At 38.6% G+C, this 27,915-nt stretch overlaps 2 protein-coding genes across 6 annotated transcripts; one reads left to right on the top strand and one right to left on the bottom strand.

Annotated features, from left to right (window-relative positions):
- Positions 1-608: 608 nt before the first annotated feature.
- On the top strand, positions 609-27,863 carry trmt61b (tRNA methyltransferase 61B). Of its 2 annotated transcripts, none has more exons than XM_016990683.2 (7): positions 609-1,322; positions 3,317-3,419; positions 4,357-4,547; positions 4,969-5,060; positions 5,613-5,836; positions 6,184-6,255; positions 25,680-27,863. In XM_016990683.2, the coding sequence occupies exons 1-7, from the start codon at positions 786-788 to the stop codon at positions 25,769-25,771; spliced, it is 1,311 nt and encodes a 436-aa protein (XP_016846172.2). In that variant the 5' UTR covers positions 609-785; the 3' UTR covers positions 25,772-27,863. The 2 variants fall into 2 exon arrangements, with proteins under 2 accessions (XP_016846172.2, XP_003216124.2); XM_003216076.4 differs by lacking the exon at positions 25,680-27,863 and adding an exon at positions 6,430-6,651 and having other exon boundaries at positions 610-1,322.
- On the bottom strand, positions 6,161-17,388 carry spdya (speedy/RINGO cell cycle regulator family member A). 4 transcript variants are annotated; one of them, XM_062973256.1, is made up of 7 exons: positions 17,077-17,388; positions 12,621-12,855; positions 11,965-12,023; positions 10,000-10,085; positions 9,102-9,273; positions 8,061-8,349; positions 6,161-6,815 (listed from the first exon to the last, which is right to left on the bottom strand). In XM_062973256.1, exons 1-7 carry the CDS (start codon positions 17,077-17,079, stop codon positions 6,730-6,732), a joined length of 930 nt encoding a protein of 309 aa, XP_062829326.1. In that variant the 5' UTR covers positions 17,080-17,388; the 3' UTR covers positions 6,161-6,729. The 4 variants fall into 4 exon arrangements, with proteins under 4 accessions (XP_062829326.1, XP_062829331.1, XP_062829316.1 ...); XM_062973261.1 differs by lacking the exon at positions 17,077-17,388 and adding an exon at positions 16,948-17,074; XM_062973246.1 differs by lacking the exon at positions 17,077-17,388 and adding an exon at positions 16,835-16,947.
- Positions 27,864-27,915: the final 52 nt, after the last annotated feature.

The following is a 27,915-nucleotide window of genomic DNA, read 5'->3' on the forward strand; positions in this document are numbered from 1 at the left end:
TTCAGCTTCAAGGTCTGGCTTCTTCCTGCCTGGGGGAATTCTTTGTTGGGAGGTGTTAGCTGGCCCTGATTGATTCATGTTTGGAATTCCTCTGTTTTCTGAGTGTTGTCCTTTATTTACTGTCCTGATTTTAGAGCTTTTTAATACAGTAAGCAGCCAGACCTTGAAGCTGAAATGCTATTCAATGCTAATCAAGGTGGCCAACTGCAACATTCACACCTGCCTCAAACAGGCAAGAGTTCTTTCTCCAACCCTGGACATTCCACAAATATATAAACCCCACTTGCCTAGTTTCCAACAGACCTCATAACCTCTGAGGATGCTTGCCATAGATTTGGGCGAAACGTCAGGAATATGGTTCTGGAATATGGCCATACAACTCGGAAAACTCACAGCAAACCAATGATTCCGGCCATGAAAGCCTTCGACAACACATTGCTTTAATCTCTTTCCTCATTTTGAGGCTGCAAATCAGAGCCGGAAGTGCGAGGCTCACGCAGAGTCCCTTGGACATCTTTTTTCGGATTGGCCTGAGGAGTGGCTGACGTCTGAAAATGGGCGGGGCTCTAACCAGATTTCGAGTCTGTCAAATAAGAGCCGGGGAGAGAGAAAGGGAGACAGATTCACCAGCGGCCCTTGGAACTGTTTTCGGGTTGGCTAGAGACATTTCTGACGTCAGGGAGTGGGCGTGGTTTTAACCCAGTGGCGGCATTCCTGCGTCTGTCTCTCCCATTCTCTGAATTGCTGGCGGAGGGAGCGCATCGCTATCACGGCCATCCGATCCCATGCGGGGCTGGCTGCGGAGGCTGGGCTCGCCTCTCTGCGGGAGGAGCGGCCTCGCCTCTCGGATCCTTGGCCTTGAGAGGAGCCCTTGGAGAGGCTTCTCCGGAGCAGGCAGCGATGAGCCCGAATCCGACTGGAGACGCCGGAGGAGGCGGCCTTTGTCTCCCTTGGAAAGGCTGAGCCGGCTGCTCCCCGAGGAGCTCCTTTCCCCCGAGGTCCAAGCCTTGCGGGGCGACGAGCCGGAGCCTGAAGTAATCCCGAAGGCGCCTTCCAAAGACATTCCCTTCCAGCTCGGGGAGCTGGTGCTGGCGGAGGTCCGGCGCAGACGCAATGGGGAGTTCAAGAGGCTGTGGCGTCTGGCGTCTGCAGAGGGCGCCCTGAACAGCACCTGGGGGGCCGTGCCGCACCGAGAGATCCTAGGCAGGCTCCCCGGGCAGGTGCTGCGGACCTCGGCCAGGCACAGCCTCCTCGTCCGGAGGCCCTCCTTGGAAGAGTTCGTGCTGCTCATGAAGAGAGGGCCCACCATCGCCTACCCGAAGGTTGTCATCCAGCCAGGCATGGGCAAACTGTCACTCAAAGGGGAGGAGGCGGGGCTTTGGGGGTTCTACATGATATACAACAGGCCTGGGCAAACTTGGGCCCTCCAGGCGTTTTGGACTTCAACTCCCACAATTCCAAACAGCCGGTAGGCTGTTTGGAATTGTGGGAGTTGAAGTCCAAAACGCCTGGAGGGCCCAAGTTTGCCCAGGCCTGCACTAATCCAAATAATACATTGTAATTCAAATAATAAAAATATTATATTTTTCTAACAACAATATAAATGTATAATAATAACAGTTGGAAAAGACACCTCCAAAAGGTCATTCGTCCCAACCCCATGTGGGAAAACACCAACAAAGCACTCCGAACAGATGGCCAGCCAGCCTTTGGCCCCATCTACACTGCTGTATTACATTCTATAGTGTGGTGTGCCATGTGGAACAGCACTATTCTGGTGACCAGTGAAAACTAAAAAGAGATGGGCCAAACTTATTTTTATGGATAGGGGTCTCCACAGTTGAGCAATATAAAGAGTAACTCAGAGATAAGAAGCACATTCCTCAGTTCGGAAGTCCCTGACCTCCAAGACCAGAAATCATGCCTGATAGGTCATAGTCAAAACTAGCCTGCTGTTAACTGTTTCATTACTGAAACACACACTCTTGCTTATATCCCACAACCATTGGCATCACAGAGGAATATAACATTGTCCCACTGTAGTATTAATGCAATTTGATATCGCTATAACTGCCATGGCTCAGTGTTATGCACTCATGGGCGCTCTTTAACTTCTTTCTGTCAAAGCAGGCTGGTCCCTCACCAGATCCCATAATTCCATAACATTGAGACATTACAGTTAAAATGCTGTGAAACTGCATTAAATCTACAGTGTACATACACCCCTTGAAGGGCAACAACACATTTTGGATGTAATTAAATGATCACCATCAACTTGTGACAGTCCTACCAGGATTTCAAAAACTAACTTGCATATAAACACAGATAAATTATAAAGAACTGTATCAGGCCAGCACTTGACCCAGGCGTAGGCAGACTTCCGGAGTTGAAGTCCAAAACACCTGGAGGACCCAAGTTTCCCCAGTCCTGTTGTAATCTTAATAATACATTGTAATTCAAATAATAATAAATTATATTTTTCTAATGATGATATAAATTAATATTATTACAGTAGGGTCTCGCTTATCCAACCTCCGCTTATCCAATGTTCTGTATTATCCAATGCAGTTTGCCTTTTAGTAGTCAATGTTTTCAATATTGCGATGTTTTGGTGCTTAATTTGTAAAATCATAATGTAATTTGACATTTAATAGACTTTTCCTTAATCCCTGCTTATTATCCAACATTTTCACTTATCCAACATTCTGCTGGCCTGTTTATGTTGGATAAGCGAGACTCTACTGTATTAGAATAATAACAGTTGGAAAGTCATCCGGACCAACCCCATGTGGAAAAAGACCAGCCAGCTTTTGGTCCTATCTACTCTGCTATATAACACTATGTAACATGATTTTTGTTCCTGGGGTATAAATATTTTATCATTAAATCCTATCCCTGCCACATGCACAATGAAGGATCTTCTTATAGCAACATCAGAAACACTCCAAGTGGCCAGCTACGAATCAAAGGACATTTAGTATAATGCCAAGTGTTTTAACTTTGTTTTTAAATACATTGCAACTGTACCCTTGGTTCACTTCTGATACAATAAATAATTAAAATAAAGGTTAAGGCCACAAATGTGGGGAGCCAACTGCACTTAAGTGAGAATAGGTCCTATTGATTCCAGTAAACATGCATCAAAACATACCTGGACATTTAATCTATTTATATAAGTTGTGTTTGTGTGTGTACCACTGCCCCAGTTCCATCAAGGATCAATTTTGTCTTACCTGCCTGGATGTGTAAAAACACTCAAATGAAATACTGTTCAGTTGGCAATTTATATGTACTTAAGTATTCCTTTGTTCTTTAGGACATTAGCACAATGCTTCTACTAATGGATATCAGCCAAGGAGATAAAGTGCTGGAAGCTGGCTCTGGGTCTGGTGGAATGAGTTTATTTCTATCAAGAGCAGGTAAAATGCTAGATATTTCAGTGAAAATATTGATTTCAATGCAAATAGACCACTGTTAATTTGATGAGATTTTTGGCATTATAGTTTCATAACTGAAAATTTGGTATAATTTTTAAGAATGTTAAAAAAAATCAAGGTGGGGTCTCTTTCCCTATAGCTTCAATCTGTCGCTCTATATCTTAGTTTCTGGAGCAGCAAAAAACAAGCTTGTTCCCTCCTCAATATGACACTTTCAAATGTTTAAATATGGCTATCATGCTCTGGCCCAACGTATGCAGAGATTTTGTTGGGCAATAAGTTACAGATGAAAATTTGGATGCCATGAAAGATGAACAATACTTCAGTAATGTCACGAAATTGACACTAGGGGAGTTTAATGTTCTAGAAAAAGAATTGACTTCTCTGCAAAGGCTTTTAAATACAATTATTTAATTAGTCAAAATTCAGTCACTAACAGTGCAGTTCTGTGTATGTTTATTTTGAAAGAATTCTGTTATTAAAAGGTATGAGTGTTTAGGACTGCAGCCTAAATATATGTAATCACTTGACAATTCAATGTATTTGCAACAACATGGCATCTATTTTTTCTTATATTTCATAATTGTCTTTTGATCATAATGTTTCATAAAGACATTACTTTTGGAATAATGTACTTTAATCTATTTGTTCAGTTATTCTTCTGATCAAATTTACTATAAGGTTTCAGTTTAGAATATTACTTTCAGGAAGGGCAATTGTTCTCTATTTGTATTAATTTTCTAATTGGGTTAACTAGGCAGTGTATTTTATCATTGTTAATTTTACAAAACTTTCACAGCTGTGTTAACCATTGTTCTTTTACGTTTGGAAGGAAAGTTTATTTCTGACATCACTTAGTCATGTTTCATAAAAAGAGGAAGACAATGATCAACTTTAATTCTATCTCCTTTTGTTTCAGTTGGCCCGCAAGGGCATATTATAAGTTATGAAATCAGGAAAGATCATCATAAACTGGCAAAAAAGAACTACCAGACCTGGTGTGATGCATGGAGAATAGGGCATACTGTGGAGTGGCCAGATAGTGTGGACTTCATTAATGCAGACATTTTGACAGCAGCGGAGGATTTGAAAACTATAACATTTGATGCAGTATGTATTTGTGTCTTTGAAAAAAATCTGGATTTGTTCCACCCTTCCCCAGAATATAATCATCTTGATTTTACTCTGCGTTAGATCAAGACAGGAGTTTCCTGTCACATTAACAGAAGTAATGACAGGCTGGATTTACACTGTCATGTATCCCATATATCATTTAAACTGAGTCTACACTGCTAGATAATCTGGGCTCAGATTCTGGGATATAGGGCAGGGTAGATTCAACCTGATTGACTTCTGGACATTCAAGATGTAACTGTCTGGCCCTGAATACAAACTCTGCTGGGTATTATGGTTTGTGATCTTGTTGACGTAAACTTTAATGTGTCCCATTTAAAAATATGTGCACTAGGACTACATTATAACTACTTACATTCTCCTTTAACCATCACTAAAATATATATTTCTTCCTTAGATAGCTTTGGATATGTTACTCCCCCAGAATGCTTTGCCTACAGTTATCCCAAATCTTAAACAGGGAGGTGTTTGTACAGTATATCTTGCAAAGTAAGTATTAGTTTTTCCCATTAACAACTACATGTCCAGGTCTTCAGTGATTACTTTCTTAGCTATGTTTATAAATAACTGTTATAACACAAAAGAGGATTGACTAACTCCAGTTTTCTATTTTGAACACTGTTTTGTCAAATTAAAAAGTTTTGAGGAGTTCTAAATGTAAAGAGAAAGGAAGTATGTACATGTTTAATAGCATAAGTTAAACAAGGCCAATCAGTTACGCATCAGATTATTGTCTATGACTTTTCACAGCTTTGTTAAATACTGATATTTTATAGTCTAAGCTATTTGGTTGAACTAACTTGTATTTCAGTCAAGATAGCTATTTTAATTTGTATACGTTTTTTGGTGTTGGACAGTTCATTTTGTTTTAAGATCTATGTCTGCAATCCTGCATGCATATATTTAAACTAAATGTACTGCGATTAATGTAGTCATATTATTCAGTTTCTGAATAAACTATTGCATATTACTTACATAGGTAGGTAGATAGCAGATAGATAGATTCACCTGCAATATGTATGACATTAATTCTTCTTCAAGCATCACCCAGGTTGTTGATCTATTGGAAGCAATCCGAACCAGGAAGTTAAACCTTTTTTGTGAAAGAATAGTGGAAGTGACACACAGAGACTGGTTAGTACTTCCAAATACGTGGAGAAATAGTAGCATTTTCCAAAGCAGAGAAACAAAGCCAGATTTCGATGATGAGTTGGATGGCCGTGATGAAAATAACGATCCTTCTGCAGAAGAAAGAGAGCACGATGGTAGGAAACACATTTGAATAAGATCTTATTTTGTTACTGTAAATACTGCACTGTATGTGAACCTTAATGTAAAATGCAAGTTCCCTGATCACTAGCAATGTTTTGCTGGATTTGTAATCTGAATGCAACACATTAGTCTTTGAGAGACTGGTGTTTGCTGCTGTTTATCACTGAGGGATAAAAGATCTGCAAGAACACAAATATCTCCCTTAATGAGGAGAATAGGAAGAAGGATAAAGATGTAGAGGAAGCTCAAGATTCCCCCCCCCCCCCCAAAAAATACTATTAAACTTGTATGCATTGGAATTAAAGATATCAGACAAGTGTATATTTTCATTTTATTTCAGAGGCTTTTGTTTCTAATGGCACAAAACCACCTTACATTGCTAGACCTTATCCATGGCAAACTGGTCACACAGGTAAGAACAGCACAGCAAATATTGCATAAGATATGCATTCATTACTGCTACTATGTTTTTATAATCCTTGTTACTTTTTAAAACAGAGAAATGTAAAACATAAAACCTTATGCCGCAAGGCTACTTCTGAATTATATTACTAATACTTGTAATTTTTTCTCCCTTCTAAACCAGCATTTCTTATCAAATTGCGGAAGGTTAATCCAGCATATTCAAACAATGTTCCGAATGTTACATGCTAGTTTGAAGAATGTACTTCACTGGAATTAAAATTGTAATTATTTCTTGCCTATTCAGTTTAGAAAAACCCAGTCCTTATTTATACTGACTAGATTTTTGATACTGTATAGTTCACTAAAATATATCATTTTAAAAATAAACTTAAGACAACAAATACTTTGAAATATATCTTCTGTTTCCTTTTGAAAATTAATGGTTCCCAGTAATTTCCAAACTTGTTGGATGAAGTATTTTCTATTCTTCATTTCCAGTAAACCAGTCCATTGATCTGTCTTTACTTGGATAGATATTCTTACTTCCTTTGTTTTGGTTGTTACCATCTATGGAAAAATGGGGAAAGAAATACACACACTGAAAGTATATAGGATTTTATAATGCTGTTGTGTTGTGTAATCTATGATTGTGATGTAACCCTAGCCAAATAACATTTATGGGAGCAAAAGAAAACAGTTTTAGGGTGCAAAAGTCTGTTCTCCAATTAGTTTTAAAAAGCTTTAAAGGATTTGCTGATGGAATGTTACACTTTGATAGCATTGATCTGTTATTTCCTGTTGCTTTCCAAAGTGTCCTTGATACATTTCCCCATATGTGTTCAGTATAAGAGCTACATGTTTTTACACTAGCAATTACAGGGTTCTCCCTTTAATTGAGAATATATCATATAGGAATAATAGGGAGCCTTTCTTATTACTGTGTTCTTAGTGTTCCATCCAGCAGGTGTCACTCTACATTCTGCTTGGTGTTGGAAACGTGTGAAATATGAGAAATCCACATTTGAGTTCTTTACCACATCTATATTTCCTAAACCAAGCATGTAAACAAGAGCATTGGCTGGAAATCTATCCATTCCTAGGCTTGCATTGTGAAAGACGTGAAGTTTGAAAGCATGTGCACATTTGAAAAGTGCACGCAAATTTGTATACAGTACAACCTCATTATCCACGGATCGATAGCCATGGTTTCACTCACTTGCGCTCCCAGAAAAATTCCCCACCTCTCTGGAAGTCTTTGTGGGCCTGTCTAAGCCCTCGACTGCAAGTTTGTGATATGCATCTGGCCCAAATATAGTCAAAATATAGTGTTCATTACTATCCCCTGTGAATAAGGGAGTCATAGTATATTTTAAAAATGTATCCAACAATATATCTATTTAGAAAAAAAACAGACACAAAAATCCAAATGATTTTTCTGCTTATTAGAAAACCCATAATGGACGTGGAATTAAGAAAATTGGAGTGTGATGTCATGATTAATCTACCTGACTAGTTAGTATATTTACGTGATCAGCACTTTTCCACAAAAGTCACTGGATGATTCAAGGCCAGTCAATTTACCCCTCTCAGCCAGGCCCAAATGGCTATGAAGAAAGAGGAGAATTGTGTACATTGCCTTGAGCACATTGTTATAAAGGGGGCGTATATACATGGCAAATGAATAAACATGACATAATTACCACTTCCTTCTAAATTGTTGCTTATGAAAAGGATTTGTGGAAAGGGTTATTAATGTATTTCAAGTTACAATTTCTATTTGCAAAAGTGGAATTCAGAATGCTCACATCATACCTTGAAAGTAACCTTGAGGCTCAAGAAGATTTTTAACAGATGAAAGAGAGTCTTCCATTCCCTGAGGTATGTGTTGCTCCATCATTTCCAGACTGCCATTGGAGGAAGAGGAAGATAATCCTAGCCTTATAGATATTGTTTTCTTCCCACAAAGCAAACAATCTGCAGGAGTGGCATTAGGTCCTTGAGGCAGCTGTACTCCATTGCGATTGTTATTTCTTGTGGCTCCACTATGATGGATCGAACGTTCCCGCTGCCATATGTAATGTGTTGAGGCAATAGCCATTACCTACATTAGAGAATCTTAGCTCTGAAATGGAGCTATATCAGAACAAACCACAAGTAAAAACTTCATACAAATCATCAAACCTAGCTGCCAGTGGGAGGTTGCTCAATTTCCAATAAAGTGCTTTCCAAGAGGACAGAATCTTTGGTGTCAAAACCAAACTGTTATTTATTGTGAGACTTTTCAAAACACTGCAAACACTAATTTTTAGCTACTGGGAGAAAATCTGATTAGGGCTAGTTTGCAACATATTTTTCCTCTTTTCTGTTAAAGTAATTTGAAGGCTGTATCTGTTCCCCACAGAAGTGATTTTCCCTTCCTCAACATTTTATATAGGACATGTAGGTTTATCTGTGAACCCCTAGGCGGCACTTTTGGGACAAAAGAATGTATTGAAAAAGGTTGCAAATTTTTGTTTTGACCCAGAGTGCGGGGTGGGAGGAAGGTAAACATGGGGAAATACTCTCTGCAGCCCATAGATATCATTTTGCCTTTTGGTGGGTAAGAAAGTGACTCTTTGGGGGGCCTATGGCCTGCACTTTGCCTTCTACATTGTAGAGGTGGCTGAGGTACATGTCTCATAGTAAACATTTCAGCTACTTACCATGATTTTGTGAATGCTTAAAATAGTTACTTCATATAGTTTGCAAAAAATAAAAAATGCTTAATTGCAAAAATAGAAGATACTATTAAATTCATTTTATCTTAGCTATCTAGCTAGTTATCTATCTGTATATAAAAATATATTCCCTTACCTCCTCACAGCAGCGTCTGCTCACAATAGCCCTGTAGTCCATCTTGCTCCAGAGTTCATCCCTTAGAACTAAGAAATTTGGGAAGAGCTTCCGCCATGATTTCCCTAATGCCCATGGAAAAATCTCATATTTTGACTCTTCATCATCTTCTTCAACTGTATTTGCCAGGTACCTACAATGACATGTACTGTAACTCTCTTAAATCTGGCCTCCACAGTTTTACAAAATTGTTAGCCTTCTTTGCCAATTAGTGCTGGTGCCTCTTTAAACGACAACTCCCAGACTTCCATAGCATTGAGCCATGGTAGTTAAAGTGGTGTCAAAGTGCATTCATTCTACAGTGTAAATGCACCCCCTATCTAAACAAAGCATCATAATCTAAGTTTCTGACTGCAACAACTCACTATTCAAGTTAATGTGCCCAGCACAGGTGCAGAAATGCTATCTTATCAATGGTAAAACTATTGATATTTTAAAAGAGGACTTCAAGATCAAATAACTTGGCTAAAATTTGTTAGGGTTCCCAACAAAATCTTATTTTTTTCCACAATATGGTCCTTTTTGAACAGCCTGAGTGCCCTTTATTATTGTTCCTTTCTATTGAAGTTCATTTTTGTTTTGTTTTAGTTTTGGACAAAGTAGACTTAAAGAATCAGTAAGAATCTTGTGAGTCAATGCTTAATTCATGTTCTGTTGATTGAATGAATCTTTTCTAATTTTAGCTAACAATCAGATTTTGGACATTGAGTAACTCCATATGTATACAGGCAAATTATCTTCTGCAAACCTGAAAAAAGATCTTGTACTAATAATTTCTTTAATGCATCAGAGATTTTTTTAACTGCTTCTCTCAAAGAAGGAAACATTGTCTTTTCTTTTGTAATCAAATAGTACTCACAGAGCCACAAAGAAATTGAGCCTGGTATGTTCATCTATACTGTAGCCAGCTCTCTTGAAATAAACAAAAGTCATTGCCAAAAGGTACTGTTGAGAAAGATAAAATATTTATGTCCCTATTTTCTATTATTTTTCTTAGGGTAACAAAACATCTCTTAATGGTGACATCAACAGAAAAAGCTCATAAGTAATTTATATTAATTTAATTTGCTATAGATAATCAGGTCTTAAAGTTAGCAACTACGGCTCTTCAGATGTTTTTGACTTAGAGGCAGGAATTAGGCACAGTTAACATAGGGGTGAAACCTCTAATTATGGCTTAAAAATTGACCAACTGTAATTTGTTGACATGGCCTCTTGTAGTTAAACTGTTAAAATAAAATATCTAGAGATGGGAATTGCTTATTAGCAGTGAGATATAACAGGTTATTTCTTGACAGGAAGATTTGAAAACTCTTTGAACCATAACAAGGGCCCAAACTAAAATGTTTTTAAAAATGTAAACCATCATACACAAAAAGGGAGCCACCCCTCCCTCCCACAAATCCATTAAAAACTAAATGGAGTAACAATATTTTACCTTCTACAACCAAAATTGTGTTAGCATTTTGATTGTGAATATTTTTAATTGTTTTGGAAGCCACGTTGGGTCCCACTCAGGGAGAAAGGTGACACAGAAATGCAGATGATAATAATAATAATAATAATAATAATAATAATAATAATAATAATAATAATAATAAAAAAAACTAAAGAATCAGCTAATTTAGGATAAATTCTATACCTAAAGAGGCTAAACTAGTTTAGACCAAAATCCAACATTGTTCTTTTAAATCAAACATCAGCAGAACCATGGCTTTTTCATCTTCCCCTGCAGTATTTCATGGCACCAAAAAAAACTTCCAGAGCTAGCTAGTAGGGTACATGAGCCTTTTGATGTTTTTTGAATGCCTGGGCAGGAAAATGGCAATATCAATTCTTTGGACACTTCTCCTCAAAAGAGTACTGAGAAAGGGAAGGGGAGGGGTCAGTGCTTCTTTTAGGTTCTCTAAGGACTAAGCTGTTGCCTTTCACCACTGCTCTCAGAGAAGGAGGTGGTTCCTTTTTTATAAGAGGTAATACTGTACTTTAACTTGTTTCAAAACAGTTTTCACCTTCTCCTAGAGTGACAAAAGGCCTTTTAGAATGTCTGGGTAGGGAAATGGTGGCGGTGGCAAGACCCTAAGTTGACCATGGCATTTTCTCATCTCCATAGAAGGCTTCCCTTATCCACAAATAATAGCAAAATCTGTAATTTGGACCTCAAAACTCTTGGGATTGTCTTTACAAAAGAAGATCTGAACTTTGCCCATTCTCCCTGGAAATCATACATGCATGTGATGAGTAACTCATATATATACACACACAACTGTGAAGTTTGTATCCAAAATGTACTGTCCATCTGAATGAATTTTATAGGGGTTTTAAAAAATGTGCTGAGGATATTATTCTTTTGCTGTAAAATGCAATTTTTCAAGCCCTGTATTATTTATTTACAGTATTTATATTCCGCCCTTCTCAGCCCGAAGGGGACTCAGGGTGGATCACATTACACATGTAAGACAAACATTCAATGCCTTAACATAGAACAAAGGCAGAGACAAACGCAGGCTCCAAGCTGGCCTCGAACTCATGACCTCTTGGTCAGAGTGATTTGTTGCAGCTGGCTGCAGCTGGCTGCTCACCAGCCTGCGCCACAGCCCGGGCCAAAGTGATTTGATCTGTTTTGGTAGTTTTTATCTGTGCACAATATTCTACTCCTAGCCAACCATGTGGTGCCACCTATAAACTCATTTTTCAATTCTTGAAGGATTTGGTACCTTTTGGAAACAAACTACTACACAACTAGTCCTGTAATAAAAACAGAAATCTTTATTTTCCACAACCTTACAGTTGTAATTAATTTCATGATAACAATCAGTTTTACCTTGTCTGCAATTTTACAACAACAATCCATCCACAAGAAATCTTGAATTAAATCATCATCTGTAAAAGAAGGCAACTATGACATACCAACTATAATCACTGATAACTCTCAGGAAACATTGGTTTTAAAATATCCCTGAAAGAAATCAAATTGCATTTAAAATGACAACTGGTTTGGTGTAGAGAAAGTAGCCTATCTGTCTGGAGAAATAGAATTGCTTTATAATGGCTGAAGGTTAGGTATAAAGGAAAGAAAAATGGCAAAGTAGAAATATCTATACATATGTTATTTTTTTCATTCCATTGCTTCACTTCCAGGCAAATCAAAACAACTTAGAAATAACTTACAAATCATTTTGCTAGAAGGAATATTCTAACCAGGTTAACAAACAAAAAGAAGTTATATCCCATGAATAATGGATTTTATGTCAGTACCTCATAAAAACGAATGTGCTGCAATGAACACAAACTTGGAATGAATGTCGGATATTAAACCTTCAATGCATGCACTTTAGCTGACAGAATAATCTTAGGTTAGTCTTGCCTATCTTCCTAAATACCACTTTCGGTGTTGAGAAGTGCTATTGAAATGCAACAGTGATATAATGCAAATACATATATACTTATACTTATATGAAATGCATTTTAAGAACCTACCAAATAATTTAAAGAAAGCTGTCATTTCTTGACGCTGAATAACTAGACAGGAACCTTTTGGCTTGTTATTAATGTTTTTCCCACAGGTCTCTTGGCTGTCTTTAAATTTAGGACGTTTAAGGCAAAGGGGGTGTTTTTGCTTGTAGGTTCGTGATGCACTTGATTTTGTATGCACAGTGATAGTGGGAGGTGTCTGGCAGCAGCTCTGGTTATGTTTCATTTTTCTAAATGTTGTCTATTGAGGCAAAAAAAGGTTAGTTAAATTGAGGGTGAAAAAGGCACAATTCCAACTTAATGAGATGTAACTATATATCCCTATCCATTACTGATACCTTTATATACCTTTTTATATACTTTTATATAGCCAACAATGTTCATAATGTGTCTGACAATATGACATAGCAAATAACTGTGTTGTGTTGAATTTAACACCATGTTTGCAACTATAATGTTCCTGATTTAGAAAGGTTTATTTTTGTAAGCATTCGTTTTCATAACCTGTTGGCATCCAAAAATAAACTTACATGCCTATTAGTAGTAGCAGCAGCAGTAGTATAGCGCTTTTTCTCTCTAAAAAAGAGGCTGTGGGCAGAAGCAGGCAACACTTTTGCTATGGATTACTTGTAGAATCTAAAAACCATTTTTACATTCCTTTGTGTCTTCCTGCTACTACTATCATCAAAACTGTGCTGACAAAATCCACACAATTAAGCTTCCAGAAACCACACCACTAGTTCCTTCTGGTTTTCATTGTAAAAACAGGAAGCAATGGTATTGCAAAGACTCTTTAAAGTGCCATTTCTCTTTGCCTCAATAAAACAAAATCTTTTGTTTGGTTGCTTGTGCAAATCTTATCCTTCTTGTCCAAATCTTATCCTTTCGCTGCCCTTCACAGAGCCCTCTGAAATGTTCTGCTCCATCACTCAATACTATACTGTCACTGCATTTCCCACCTTAGCCTAGCAGCAACTTGAGCGGTAATTTACTTAACTTAATATTAACCTTCAAGATCTTTTGTATTACATTAAGCATTTGAATCCTAAACTTTATAGCTTTTTCACTTGTCACCACATAGGATAGCATCTCCCAGCTTGTTCATACTTCCGCCATACATTTGAAAGACTTTTATGCATTCTAGCCTATTTTTCTGGAATCGTAGACCATTGGTACATCAATGTATAAAAAGTGTCTTTGAGATCATAACAAAAATTTTAGCTCCTTTGACCACATCTTGCCCCATTGTTTCATCTGTATGTTACAGCCAAAATTATGAGCCTATTTTGTTATACCAACTTTAATTTGTTCCTCTTGCATGTCAAATTTTAACAGCATTTTTGCAGCATGGAATGAAGTAAAAGCAAGGTTTGACTATCATTATTGCTACTTTACCTCTTCCAGGACACAGATCGTTTTCACACCATAAAATTGTAACACTTCAGTGCCACTTTAACTGTAATGGCTCCATATTATTAAAATTGTAGTTTTATGATGTATTTAGAATTCTCTGTCAGAAAGGTCTAATGCATGTGAATCCCAGCAACTGCAGCTAAAGGGGGATCAAAGTGCTATTAATGTGTGGCATGAAAGAGACTTTAGAAGGTAAATGGAACAAAGGTGAGTCGTTCTTTTTTGGGATAAAATAAACACAATATCAGTTTGAAAACAGCATAATACTAATACTGATAAATATGAAGGTGTATAATGAGTAATTTCCCCTCATTACTTTAAACATACCGATCACTCAGAATATATCTTAGGTGATTTGAGAAATGTGTTACTAACAAGAAAATGTGTGTGTTATCTGTAGATAAAAGGCAAAAAGTACATTAAAAAATAACCTGTTAAGGTTTTGCAATAACATTTCCTAGCTCTGACATCGCCTCAATAGCTCAGCCAATCATATGGGCAAAAGGGTTTGGTTCACATAGAAACTAGATTCTCTATTATATTTGAGTTGCCTTGGCTGAATTTTTCACATAAAATTTCTTGAACTTCTGACTCTTAAATTCTTAATAACTGATAATCTAAACAGAAGCCAACTGCAACATGTAATTCATTACAGCTACTATATAGAACGGTCAATGGATTGCATATTAAAATCTAAACAAATTCGGAGAAGAATTAAAATAAATTTGAAACAATTGACATTAATTCTTTAACATATTTTAATAATGCTTAGCTCTTTTTGTCATTTTATGTTGTGCCAGTTTTAAATGGTTTATACTAATATCATACAGAGATCTTAAGATGTACAAGATGTTATAAATATTTAAATTAAATAAAATTTTACATACTTTTTCTGCATCTTACTTTTTCTATATATATATTTTTGTATTTCAGGGATAAGTAGTGCCAGGTTCAAATGGGATCGCATCACAATGCTATCAAACTATCTAATCACACTAAGGCAGGGCTGGGCAAACTTCGGCCCTCCAGGTGTTTTGGACTTCAACTCCCACAGTTTGTAACAGCCTACTGGCTGTTAGGAATTGTAAGAGTTGAAGTCCAAAACACCTGAAGGACCAAGGTTTGTCCAGACCTGCACTAAGGCAAAGGTAGAAATTGGGCAAGCGTCCAAATTGTGCATCCCGCCACTGTGGTATAGTGCTTTAGCACTGTAGTACAGCTTTGAAAACAAGGCTTTAATGCCCCTTTTGTTTATGAAAACCCCACCATGAGAGGAAAATCACACTTTCTCAGCCCCAGAAATCCCCATTTAGGGTTCACCCTAGGGTCCCCATAAATCAGAAAGCCTTAGGTATTGAAATTAGTGTGTGTCTTACATCTGATGGCATCTTACAATCAAAGAAATATGGTAACAACCCCAGCTGGGGATTGGGTCAGGTGGATATTTCCTTTTACTTAATGTGTATTCTGGATTTTTTTTTTTTACCTGTAGCAAATGCCATTTTTCTTACCTGAAAAGCATCAGTGATTGAGTCCTAAATAAAAAACTTTAGGTAAAGTACTAAAGAAAACATAATCCAGGCTAACCTATTAACAGCATAGAAAGAAACGTTTTAGATAAAAACAACTCTTCTCCACAAGGAGGCATCTGCCTTTTTAAAATACAATATTAGTTTTTTTCTATACAATATTAGTCTAAACCTGAACTGTTTGAAGGGAAAAAAATGATGATACATATTTGTGCTTCCTCTTGCTAGATTTCTTTTTAGGGGGGTGGGGGGAGATGGGAAAGATTGGAGTTTGGTACCTTTGATTTTGGAAAATTTGTATTTCTCTCTATATACACAATGAGATATTGTAGAGATGGGACTGTAGTGTGAACATAAAATTCATTTGTGTTCCATATACACTTTATAGACCTTAAGGTAGTTTTTATACACAAGCCGCAAGGAGAGGGAAGGTAATACATTATTACCAGTATTATTATTATTATTATTATTATTATTATTATTATTATTATTATTATTATTATTTAAAGAGTGCTGTGTAGGAAGCAAGGAGGCACAGTGAGTTAAACTGCTGAGCTACTGAATTTGCAGACCAAAACGTCAGTGGTTCAAATCTGGGGAGCGGAGTGAGCTCCCACTGTCAGCTCCAGCTTCTGCCAACCTAGCAGTTGGAAAACATGTCAATGTGAGTAGATCAATAGGTACTGCTCCGGCGGGAAGATAACTGCGCTCCATGCAGTCATGCCAGCAACATGACCTAGGTGGTGTCTACAGACAACACCGGCTCTTCAGCTTAGAAATGGAAATGAGCACCAACCCCCAGAGTCGGATACGACTGGACTTAACGTGAGGGGAAAACCTTTACCTTTACCCTACTAGGAAGCAAAGTTTATGTACACTGAACTATCAGAAAGCAAGGGTGTCACTTTTTTTTCCCCATATCAGGAGCGACTTGAGCAACTGCAAGTCACTTCTGGTGTGATAGAATTGGCTGTCTGCAAGGATATTGCCCAGAGGACACCCAGATGTTTTACCATCCTGTGGGAGGCATCATTCATGTCCCCTCATGGAAAGCTGGAGCTGACAGATGAGAGCTCACCCCGCTCCTCGGATTCAAATCGCCAACCTTTCAGTCAGCAGTCCTTCTGGCACACGGGTTTTTAACTCATTGCCCCACTGGGGGTTCCAAGGGTGTCACTATCTCTAAGCCATCCATGGATTTCGAATTTCAGAATTGTGGATAAAGAATGCTCAACTTAATAGTGCCATTCGCCTCATAATTAATTCGCCTTGAAAAACCTCTGTGTTGTCAGCTACACCGGCTCTCATCATGGAAGTCAGTGAACCAAAATTAACCAAGATATTTTCAGTCTGTCAGGAAAGCAGGGTTCTTCATCAGTGATAATATTTACCTCAGGCCTATGCACCCTACATTGGGGAATGGCAAACAAGATGGAGATTTCCGATCCACCAATCAGAAATCTCCTCAGATGGACATGTTCTCTCTCGGCAACCTCAACTAAGGCAAAAGGACAACGTACCATTATTTTACAGCCAATCAGGACGCTCTCCCAAAAAGTCCCAGCCAATCAAAATTCGAGCATCTCTTCGATCTCTCTGGAAGAAAGCCTTGACCCTGTAGGCCAAAGGAAGCCTCTCAACCAATCAGGGAACAGAGAGCGTTGTTGCTAGCCATCCTGTGGCCTTTTGCTTTAAGCTCACTGGGGAAATTTGTAAGAAGAGCAGCTGAAGGACTCGGAAAGCTACAATTTTTGGACTTAACTCTTACAAGCTCTCAGGCAGCATGGTCTAAATCAGGCCTGGGCCAATTTGGGTCCTCTCTCCAGGGGTTTTGGACTTCAACTCCCACCATTCCTAACAGCCTCAGGCCCCTTCCTTTTCCCCCTCAGCCGCTTAAGCGGCTGAGGGGGAAAAGGAAAGGGCCTGAGGCTGTTAGGAATGGTGGGAGTTGAAATCCAAAACCCCTGGAGGACCCAAATTTTATATTTTGTAATTAATATTTTGTAAATAAGGGTACTCTGTTACCCATTTTTCCTATATATATGGCCACTTTTTGGGACTGTCCGGATTAACTGGACACAAGAGGGCACTAGACCGCCATCAAAGCCAAAAGCCAATCCTCACTAGTCCGGCTTTTTGTGTAGATCATATAGCCGGAAATCTAATCTTGTTTGCCCTGCAAAGGGAATTTCCAAGATAATTATTATTAATTTTTGCATGCTGATTTATCAGGACTCCCAAGGCGGTTTATGAGATAAACACAATAAAACGATCCATATAACTAAAACAATATTGATGATAAAACAACAAATGAACTTCAGAGAGTCCATAAAGGTAAGGATAAAGGTTTTCCCCTGACATTAAATCCAACTCGTGTCCAACTCTGGGGGTTGGTGCTCATCTCCATTTCGAAGCCATTGCCCATAGACACCTCCAAGGTCATGTGGCCAGCATGACTGCATGGAGCGCCGTTCCATTATTGCCGGAGCGATACCTATTGATGTACTCACATTTGCATGTTTTCAAACTTCTAGGTTGACAGAAGCTGGGGCTAACAGTGGGAGCTCACCCCACTCCCCGGAATCAAACCACCAGCAAGTTCAGCAGCTCAGCAGTTTAATCCACTGCGCCACCGAGGACATAGCACAGCAATATGGAACGTTTCCCTGAATAGGTTGCCATGTTTAATTGCTGGTTTCTCATGCTATGACTGAGGAAGACAAATTTAGTATTACTGGTCAGTGACTGGTTGTATTAGACTGAAGCCACTGCCTCAGCTATCAGGTGCTATTTATTTATTTATCGTGTCAGAAGTGAATTGAGGATACAAGTTGTAACATACGTATTTGAAAACACAAAGTTAAAAAAACTTGGCATTACAGTGTATACTAAATGTCCTTTTACCACTAACTAAACACTTGGGAGTGCCTCTGGTGTTGCTACCGTGTTTCCCCGAAAATAAGAGTCTTATATTAATTTTTGCTCCCAAAGATGTGCTGGGTCTTATTTTCAGGGGATGTCTTATTTTTCTATAAAGAAGAACTCACATTTTCTGTTGGACAAAAAAATTCACATTTATTATATACTGTATACTAGTTGTCATCACAAACCAACATAACCAGACGAACTGTGAATCCTATCAAGAATTTCTTGTTACTACCATTATTTCCATATCCAATTGGTATGTACATTTACCAATCCTGCATGCTCTGGTGTTTTGTTTGGCAGGCGCTGGGCATGCTTCCAAACAAAAACTTTGCTAGATCTTACTTCCGTTTTGGGGGGGGGGGGGGGGGAGGCCTTATATTTAGCAATTCAGCAAAACTTTTACTAGGTCTTATTTTTCAAGGATGTCTTATTTTCAGGGAAACAGGGTATAGAAAGGTCTTCCATTGTGCACGTGGCAGGGCTCAGATTGCATTGTAGTAGGTGGTCTGTGGTTCACTCTTCTCCACATTCGTATGTTGTGGCCCCCTTGTAGCCCCATTCCTTAAGGTTGGATCTGCATCCCATGGTACCCGAACACAGTCTGTTCAGTGCCTTCCAAATTGCCCAGTCTTCTGTGTGCCCAGGAGGGAGTCTTTCATCCGGCATCAGCTACTGATTGAGGTTCCAGGGTTTAGCCTGCCACTTTTGGACTCACGCTTGCTGAGGTGTTCCTGTGAGCATCTCTGCAGATCTTAGAAAACTATTTCTTGATTTAAGGCATTGGCACGCTGGCTGATGCCCAAACAGGAGATGGGCCAGAGATGTCAATCCCTATCAGGTGCTGACAAGCAGCCACAAAATACAGGAAAGGAAGGTGTATATGTGATACATACCTTGCCCTTCTGTGTGGGAGGATGCTACCTGATCACCTTTGTTTAATATTTTAGGGGCCAACCCAGTGGGGCTTTTATGTATGAAATGAGAAAGAATGCCATCTTGTTCCTCCCAGGAGGCCAAATCTTACAGTGAATCTACATTGTATAATTATTGCAGTTTCACACCATTTTAACCACAATGGTTCAGTGCAATAAAATCAAGGGAGCTGACCTACACTGCAACAGCTCAATGCAGTTAAACTGCATTATATGGCTGTGTAGATGGGGCCAAAGTCTTGAATCTCTGCTGAAGAGTGTTGGTGCCTCACTAAACCACAATCCCCACAGTATTGATCCATGGCAGTTTAAGCAGTGTTAAACAGCATTAATTTTGAAGTGTAGATGCACCCTTGGACAGGCCATGGAGTATTTTAAAGTATTTGATCTATGCCTCAAGCTGGTACTAGACAACACTGAGCGAATGGGCTAATGGTTTGACCTAGCACACTCTCTTACGTATTTAACAGGTGCAACTGTATAAGCTGAAGTCCTCTAGCAAATAGGACGCTATGGGCATTCTAATAAACTTCTCACTTGTAATTGTGACTCTCCTGCAATTGATTTTTGAACTGCAGGATATCTCACGGATAAAGAGATTGAATCTTATGGGCAATTCCTCCTCACCCACTTTCAGATGATGGAGGACATGTCACAAGTATTTCCTGTCTTATTTGTTCTCTCCCCCTTTAACCAGAAAAGTAGGTTCCACCTATTTCTGTCTCCTTTGGACCACATAATTTCTTCCTTCCTGTGATGCTCTGGCAATCTGTTGACAACACAGATGCATTTGTGCTTTTATCAAGGTGAAAGGTAAAGGTTTCCCCTGACGTTAAGTCCAATCATGTCAGACTCTGGAGGTTGGTGCTCATCTCCATTTCTAAGCCGAAGAGCCGGCGTTGTCCGTAGACACCTCCAAGGTCATGTGGCCAGCATGACTGCATGGAACATAATTACCTACTGTGATCTACTCACATTTGAATGTATTCGAACTGCTACCGGTAGGTTGGCAGAAGCTGGAGCTAACAGCGGGCGCTCACTCCACTCCCCGGATTTGAACCTGGGACCTTCCGGTCTGCAAGTTCAGCAGCTCAGCGCTTTAACACACTGAGCCACCGGAGGCTCCAGTTATCTGCAATCATTTCAAATTTATTACCAGGATACATTGTACTGCCAACATTAGGCAGTTTGAGCACTATCTTTTCCCTCCTGCTCAGATACTTGTGCTTTCCTTACATTAAATCTATAGATATATTTATAGGGAGATTACAAATAGCATCGCTCATGTGTATTTTGTCAGGAGGCATGCTTTTGACAAGGCAACAGGTATCATTTGAAAATCAGTATGACCAAGATCGCGTTTCAATGAATCCAGGATTTTAGATTACAAGGCAGTGCGATTGAATAGCAACTGTTATAACTGTACAATGTTGTGGGTTAAGTCAAACAAAGCAAGCTAAAGACTTTGCAAAACAACAATTCCCAAGATTCAATAGAATTGAGCTACAGCAATGAAAGTGATGTCAAACTGCATTCACTTTACAGGGTCGACACAACTGGAACGTGATGCAATTTGTAATGTTCAAGTGTTTTGTTTTTTTACATCATTCAGTATGTTGTGAGCTTCACAGAATCATAGTCGGAAGAGTACAAGGATTGTCCAGCCCCAGGCCCTGCTGTGCAGGAATAATCAAAGCACCCCTGACAGATGGCCATCCAGACTGCTTGAAATCCAGACTCCATCACGCTCCAAACAACTCTTGGAGTCAGGAAGTTTTCTAATGCTTAGGTGGAATTTTTTCCAGCACCTTAAAACATTGCTCTATTGTCTCCAGAGCAGCAAAAAACAACACCCCCCCCCCCCCATGTGACTTCCTTTCAAATATTTAAACATGGCTATCATGTCCTCTCGTCCTTTTCTCCAAGCTATACACACCCAGTTGCCTCAACTATTCCTCATAAAGCCTGGTTTCCAAACCTGTGATCATTTTGGTCTCCCTTCTCTGGACACGTTCCAGCTGGTAATAATCCTTCTTGAAATAGCTGTCATTTGTATTGTAGCTTTTGCTACATTGTTTCTTAAAAGCAATATAAAAACAGTTTACATTTATTCAGTTTATATGCACAAGGGTTTGGAAATCCTTGTTTTGTTTTAGTCCTTACAAGTAAATGTATTAATTATTGAGCAGCACTGTTGTTCTGTTGGTATTCATTTGAAGCAGGGCTTCTTACATTTCAACTGGATTCGAAAAGCCAATGCAAGATTTAACAAGGGGTGTCACATGGCCTGACCCATGATTGCTGCATGAGTTTCACAGCGGAGAACTAAAAATGGAAGCTGAGGTGAGATAGGAGGCCAAGGAGAGAAACCTGAAATAATCATGGTCAGATGACTGGATCACAAGCAGAGTATTTCCTAAAAGAAGGACCTTGCTTTTTAGATGTATTTTTTTTAAAAAGAAGTGAAGGTAGCTCTAGCAATACATGCAGAAAGTGAAATGGAAGGCTGGAGAAAAGACCGGAAATGTAGTCTTGAATTTACCAAATCAGACCTTGAACAAAGTATGAAGTAGGATCCCTATGAAAATCCTTATCAGAATCAGCAAAATGTAATTTGTTTATAATCCATCTCAAAACAAATACCATAGTAAAGCTAATTTGTAGGCAATGCCAAATGAATCAGAATGGTGAAATCCTAACTAGACTGTAGTTCCAAAAAGATTACTCCCAAGTTAAATGGGAATGAAATGGCAAATGGGATAAAAAGTACTAACGTGATACATAGGTTTGAAAATGCTAAATTCATGTGCATGTGTACACACATGCACACACACGCACAATGTAGTTTAAATTAGTGAATGACTAGGGAAGAGATACAGTATGACCCCTATATCCATGAAGGACATGGAAGACGCACCATAGATACCTGAAGCGATGGATTAATAGCTAATCCTACATTTTGATAATATTTGGGCTGAAAGCATACTGTAACAGACTCTGGGCCAGAGTAAAGAAGGGGGCCAGGAAGACATCATTCCACCATGCCTCTTGTGACAATCTAACAATATAATATGTAATACTCATATTATGCTATATTAATAATATATTGTATATACATATAATATTGATATTATGTAATAAAATATAATACACTATTATAATTCTATATATTGCATGTAATATTACTAATAATATTGCAATATGGTGTTATAGTACAATATAAAAATATAATAATGCTTATATTGTGCTATGCTAATATAATATATTGTATGTAAATTTATTTGTTTATTTACAACATTTATACCCCGCCCTTCTCACCTGAGGGGACTCAGGGCGGCTTACAAAAATTGGCAAAATTTAATGCCCAAAATGCAATCATAAAAACAGAACAATATAAACAGATCTATTAATAACATTGTTAAAACACATTATAAAAACCTTAAAAACGTATATATAATTTAGGACTCAGGCAATGTTAATTTTAGTGAATTTAAAACAGAAACAGGAAAGTTAAGAATGAATGTAATGGTATGCTGAAGATATCCATAAATGATCAGTAGTAGGATAAGGAATTGCTTTTCTTTGATTCAGTGTCCCTAGAGATTTATTTAGCTTTCTGAGATATCTATTAGGCTTGATCGATCCACGAAAAATTTGATTCTAAACTCGTTTCAAAACTAGAGGGGGGCAGCTTTTCGTTTCTGATGGTATTTCCGAATTTGGCCCCCCAAAAAATTCGAAATTAACAAAAATTCGTTATTTTCTAAATTAATTCGTTAATGGCGGATGCGCATGCGCAATTCCCAAAAACAGCACAGAGGGAGAGGACTTTACAGGACTCTCCCACCCTCATTTTTTGAGTGATCTTCTTCCAACTTGGTACAGTGGTAGAACACATTTAACACTGATAGCTTTCCCTTATCCTCTGATTTTTGGCGAATTTTCATAGCTTTTATAATAAACCATTTTTTAATAATTGCAGAAATCTGTTCCTGGTTTGAAAGTCTTATTTCCTGTTAAATTGGGTTGTCTTTACTGTGAAAGTCATTGTTCTACTTCAGAAACTTTGTTTTTGTGGCTGAAACTTTGTTAAATTGGTGTGTGTGTGATATATATTGTGTATATAGTCCCTGCATAATGTGTGTGTGTGTGTGTGTGTGTGTGTGTATAGGTAAAGGTAAAGGTATCCCTTGACGTTAAGTTCAGTCATGTCTGACTCTGGGGGGTTGGTGCTCATCTCCATTTCTAAGCCCAAGAGCCAGTGTTGTCCATAGACACCTCCAAGGTCATGTGGCCGGCATGACTACATGGAGTGCCATTACCTTCCCGCCAGAGCGGTACCTATTGATCTACTCACATTGGCATGTTTTCAAGCTGCTAGGTTGGCAGAAGCTGGAGCTAACAGCGGGCACTCACTCTGCTCCCGGGATTTGAACCTGGGACCTTTCGGTCTGCAAGTTCAGCAGCTCAGTGCTTTAACACACTTCGCCATCGGGGCTCATGTATATATAATATACATACACATACACACAATGTGGAGAATATGTGGAAAGGTAGATAGATAAGTTGGGAGCCACAGCGAAGGCACCTTCCTGGGAGCAAGGTCTAATAATAATAATAATAATAATAATAATAATAAATCCCTTACAATATCCAAGATGGGTACCATTATTGGCAGAGAAAGCCAAGCTGTAGGAGTTGAAATCCAATCATTTATCCTCCCTATAGAATCAATTTTATATGCATTTTTAGCTACAGAAAAGCTAAAATCAGGACAGTAAAAGAACAACACCCAGAAAATGGGAATTCCAGACAGGAAACAATCAGGGCCAGCTAATACCTCCCAACAAAGGATTCCCCCAGGTAGGAAGCAGCCAGGCTTTGAAGCTGCAAGGCTATTCAATGCTAATCAAGGTGACCAATTGCAACATTCACACTTGCCTCCCACAGACAAGAGTTCTTTCTCCCACCCTGGACCTTCCACAGATATATAAACCCCACTTGCCTAGCTTCGCACAGACGTCAAAACCTCACCGCCAGGCCCCTCTCTGTCTCACTCGGTCTCTCCATTCCCGGCTCCATCCGCCGCCTTCCCGCCTCAGAGAGACACCAGGCCTGAGCTGAGGCGAGGCGGCGGCGGCCATTTCCCCCCTCCGTCTTCCTCCTCCTCCTCCTTCCCCCTCGCCCCCTCCCATTGGCTGAGCCCGTGACGCCCCTTTTGCTGAGGGGCAAAAGGAAAGGGCCTGAATGGTGGGAGTTTGGGTGATTTGCAAAAGCTTTTTTTTCCTAACGAAAAAAACGACATAACGAAAAACGGCCTCTCGCGATTCGAAACCGCGATATCCAGACGTGTGGACAACCAATGCTTCAAAATTGCTTCAAAACAAACGAAAATAACGAATTAATAACGGTTAACGGGGAAAACAAATTATTTGAGCAAGCCTAATATCTATCTGAAATCTGAATTACAGCAGTCTTAAGAAATTCTCCGGAAAACCCCAATTTGAATTAGTTCATCTCAAATTATAGAAACATAAGTAAGTGTGTGTGTGTTTCTGTTTTTTACATAAACCAGCTCAAATTGGATCTTCCCGTGGATCTCTTAAACTGCTGTGAACAGTCAGATAAATCTTCTCATTGCAATTCACTGCTGCCTGAAAAACACTTTTTGCAAATATTCCCTTGTGGGTAAAAAGTAGACAACTGTTGAACTATTCATAAAATTGTTTCCATCACAGAAATCTGTTGTGTAATATGAGTTAATTAAAGCTAAACCAAGCATATAATTAAGCTCAACGACATCAGTCCTGAATCCGTAGCAGAGCTACTAGAAAGCAGACAGTAAATCTGAGTTGGGGTGAGAGGTGTGATGTGTGGTCATCTGGGGGGGGGGGGGGGAACAAAATTTCATCTGATTCTATGATAGTAAATATAACTTGTAAGCCGCCCTGAGTCCCCTTCGGGGTGAAAAGGGTGGGCTATAAATGTCAGGAATAAATATATAAATAAATAAATATATAAATAAATAAATATAGAATCACACTGGGAAACACTTCCAAGAGGGGGAAGATACTTTGTGGAGCACGGGTAAGTGAAACTGTGAGTATCTAGTGTGGATCAAGGGGCTGTACTGTATAGCCAAATTAAGATGAAATCCTGAACAATTAGCTAGAGGTCTATTTTTTGTTCCTTCTTGGCTAAATTAACATATCCAGCAGAGATCAAACAAATCAATTTCAGGTTGATTTTTTCCCCCATTTTAGGTGGGAATCCCTCAAATACCATTAGCAGGCCAAAGCATCTGTTGTTGATCATTCACGCTTTTTCTAAAGAAGAGGGAAAGGGTTGGAAATAATTCCCTCAAAATAGATCACCATGCCAATTTAAAGCTGTTAAGGAAGACCCAAATCTCTTTTGTTTGAAAAAACAAGGGAGCAGTTTGAAACATTGTCTGAAATAGAGTATCTTCCCATATGAGCCAACATAGATTTTAAGAGCTTCAGAGAAGGACTTTCTCTCTGCTTCACCAGGTACGTTTACTAAGGACATGAAAAGGAATCTTCTCAAAGGCTGCTTCCAGGCTGTGAAACAAAAAAGCAGTTTGGTTGGCTCCCTCATTGTTTTCTTCCAGCAGGCAAACACCATGTTAGGTAGGCATTCTTTTGGTGTTTAAAATAGTATTACATGGCAGAAGGACGTTTTAAAAGAACACACTTTTTGAGTGGCAGAAAGATGTTTTGAATGTGACATGTTTTAACATTTCAATGACAATTTAATGTGTTTTAATCATGTACTTTTGCAATAGAAGAAAAGCAAGTTAGACATGAATATATAAAGTGTAACACATGGAACAAATTATTCTACGTAATAGTTTTATATTTTTAAAGCCTGGCTCTTCTCACAGTCAAAACTAGAAGGAATGTTTATGTTTCAAGTAAGAAAGCACTGCTAGGTTTAATCCTTTTTCAACAGCCCTTTCTCAGAGAAGACTTCTAAGAAAATATCTACTTGTGGAAAAAGCTGTTATGTTCTGCTGTGCTTCAACCCCCTTGCACGGCCTCCTTGTTCTTGTTTTATGATTTGCCTCTCTGAACTGGGTTTTCTTCAGTTACTTCATATTCTTCACCATTGACCACATTAACTGGTGCTGATGAGAACTGCACACAATACCTGGAGGGCACCAGGTTGGAGAACTGATCTAAACTAGCCTCCAGATTTTCACTGGATTTTCACCACTTAAAATATGTACAGTATTGGCTCGTTTCAAAGCCAACCGCATTCAAAGCTACACAATTATCAACATAAGGTATCAGCAATTTATTGCACATGTAAGTTTCGGAGAAAAATGTTCAAAACCCCCCTTTTTTATTGAGATAAATAAGATGTCCATAAGAGAGCAAGAGCAAAAGAGACTTGAATACAGAAGAGATTTAGTAATATTTATTCCTAACATTCTATATTCTTCTAAGCTGATAGGACATAGCCAGATCAGATGTGATGTTCTGTATCCACAATATGTGTTTCAAATAACTTCTGTGCATTCATACATGTGCAAAGAAATGTCATTTGTGCAATTTGTTCAAAAACTATCCTGTGAACTACTTTTATTTAGAAATTCAACAGGCCATCCTCATGGCACAAGATTGTCTTTAAAGCAAATTGCTTACATGGCACATTGATGAAACAATGGTAAGAACTGAAGTTCCCCAGTAAAAAAACAGTTAGTTACAAGTGAAGTGTAAGAGGATGCTATGAAAAAGTGACACACAAGCTTTTGTTTTAACAGGGCCAGGAGAAGAAAGAGTGTCTTTTTATTGAAAAAGGAAAAGATGGGAGGAGGACAGACAGTAAAGTAAAATCTGACAGTAAAATACTATTTAGAGTCAAAGAAATCATGCTCAATACATTGCTAGTTCCATTCTAGTTAGACAGAAAGAATAGACACCCATGGCTAAAATATTGAAAGCAAATTGCAAAGCCAAAAAAATGATACATTTTGCTTTATCGTTTAAATTGAAAAAAATTGGGGGCATTCGTTAGCAATGGCCATGCTGTCTACAGAGTCCAGCATTTGTATTCATGGGCAATATTTAAAACCAAATAATGAGCAATATTAGGCACCTTGAAAGGTTTCCAGACATGATGCTTACAGGGAAAAGATCATAAGCGGTAGCTTTATCTGTTACATCTGTTCACTGGGAATGAAATGACACTATGTTATCAGACATTAAGAAGTGGACAGATGTGGCAATGGAAAAAATACAATTGAAGCAGATTCATGTTGTATGTGTGTGAACTTGCACACTGTATTTCAGAATGGGCAAATGCTACACAAAGTGTTTTCCAGAACGAATGCTAAACTTAGTTGCACTACCAATTTAAACATATTTTTGGGTTCCATGTGTTACGGAAAATAAGGAAGCACCAACAGCATTAAAAAAGACAAAGCATTGCCCACATAAACATCCCAGCTGTGGCATGTTTTTTTCTTCTTGTTAT

The sequence above is a fragment of the Anolis carolinensis genome, chromosome 1 (assembly GCF_035594765.1).
Source record: "Anolis carolinensis isolate JA03-04 chromosome 1, rAnoCar3.1.pri, whole genome shotgun sequence".
Lineage (NCBI taxonomy): Eukaryota > Metazoa > Chordata > Lepidosauria > Squamata > Dactyloidae > Anolis > Anolis carolinensis.

Bases quoted from the DNA above. Each gene is read 5' to 3' on its own strand.
- trmt61b (XM_016990683.2), top strand. From the start codon at position 786: ATGCGGGGCTGGCTGCGGAGGCTGGGCTCGCCTCTCTGCGGGAGGAGC. The intron at 1,323-3,316 runs GTTGTCATCCAG...TTTGTTCTTTAG, and splicing joins CCACCATCGCCTACCCGAAG to GACATTAGCACAATGCTTCT. The intron at 4,548-4,968 runs GTATGTATTTGT...TTTCTTCCTTAG, and splicing joins AAACTATAACATTTGATGCA to ATAGCTTTGGATATGTTACT.
- spdya (XM_062973246.1), bottom strand. From the start codon at position 16,867: ATGATGAGAGCCGGTGTAGCTGACAACACAGAG. The intron at 12,856-16,834 runs GTTTTTCAAGGC...TTGCCTCAATAG, and splicing joins GTGTAGCTGACAACACAGAG to ACAACATTTAGAAAAATGAA. The intron at 6,816-8,060 runs GTATGATGTGAG...ATTTTTCCATAG, and splicing joins GCCTCAAGGTTACTTTCAAG to ATGGTAACAACCAAAACAAA.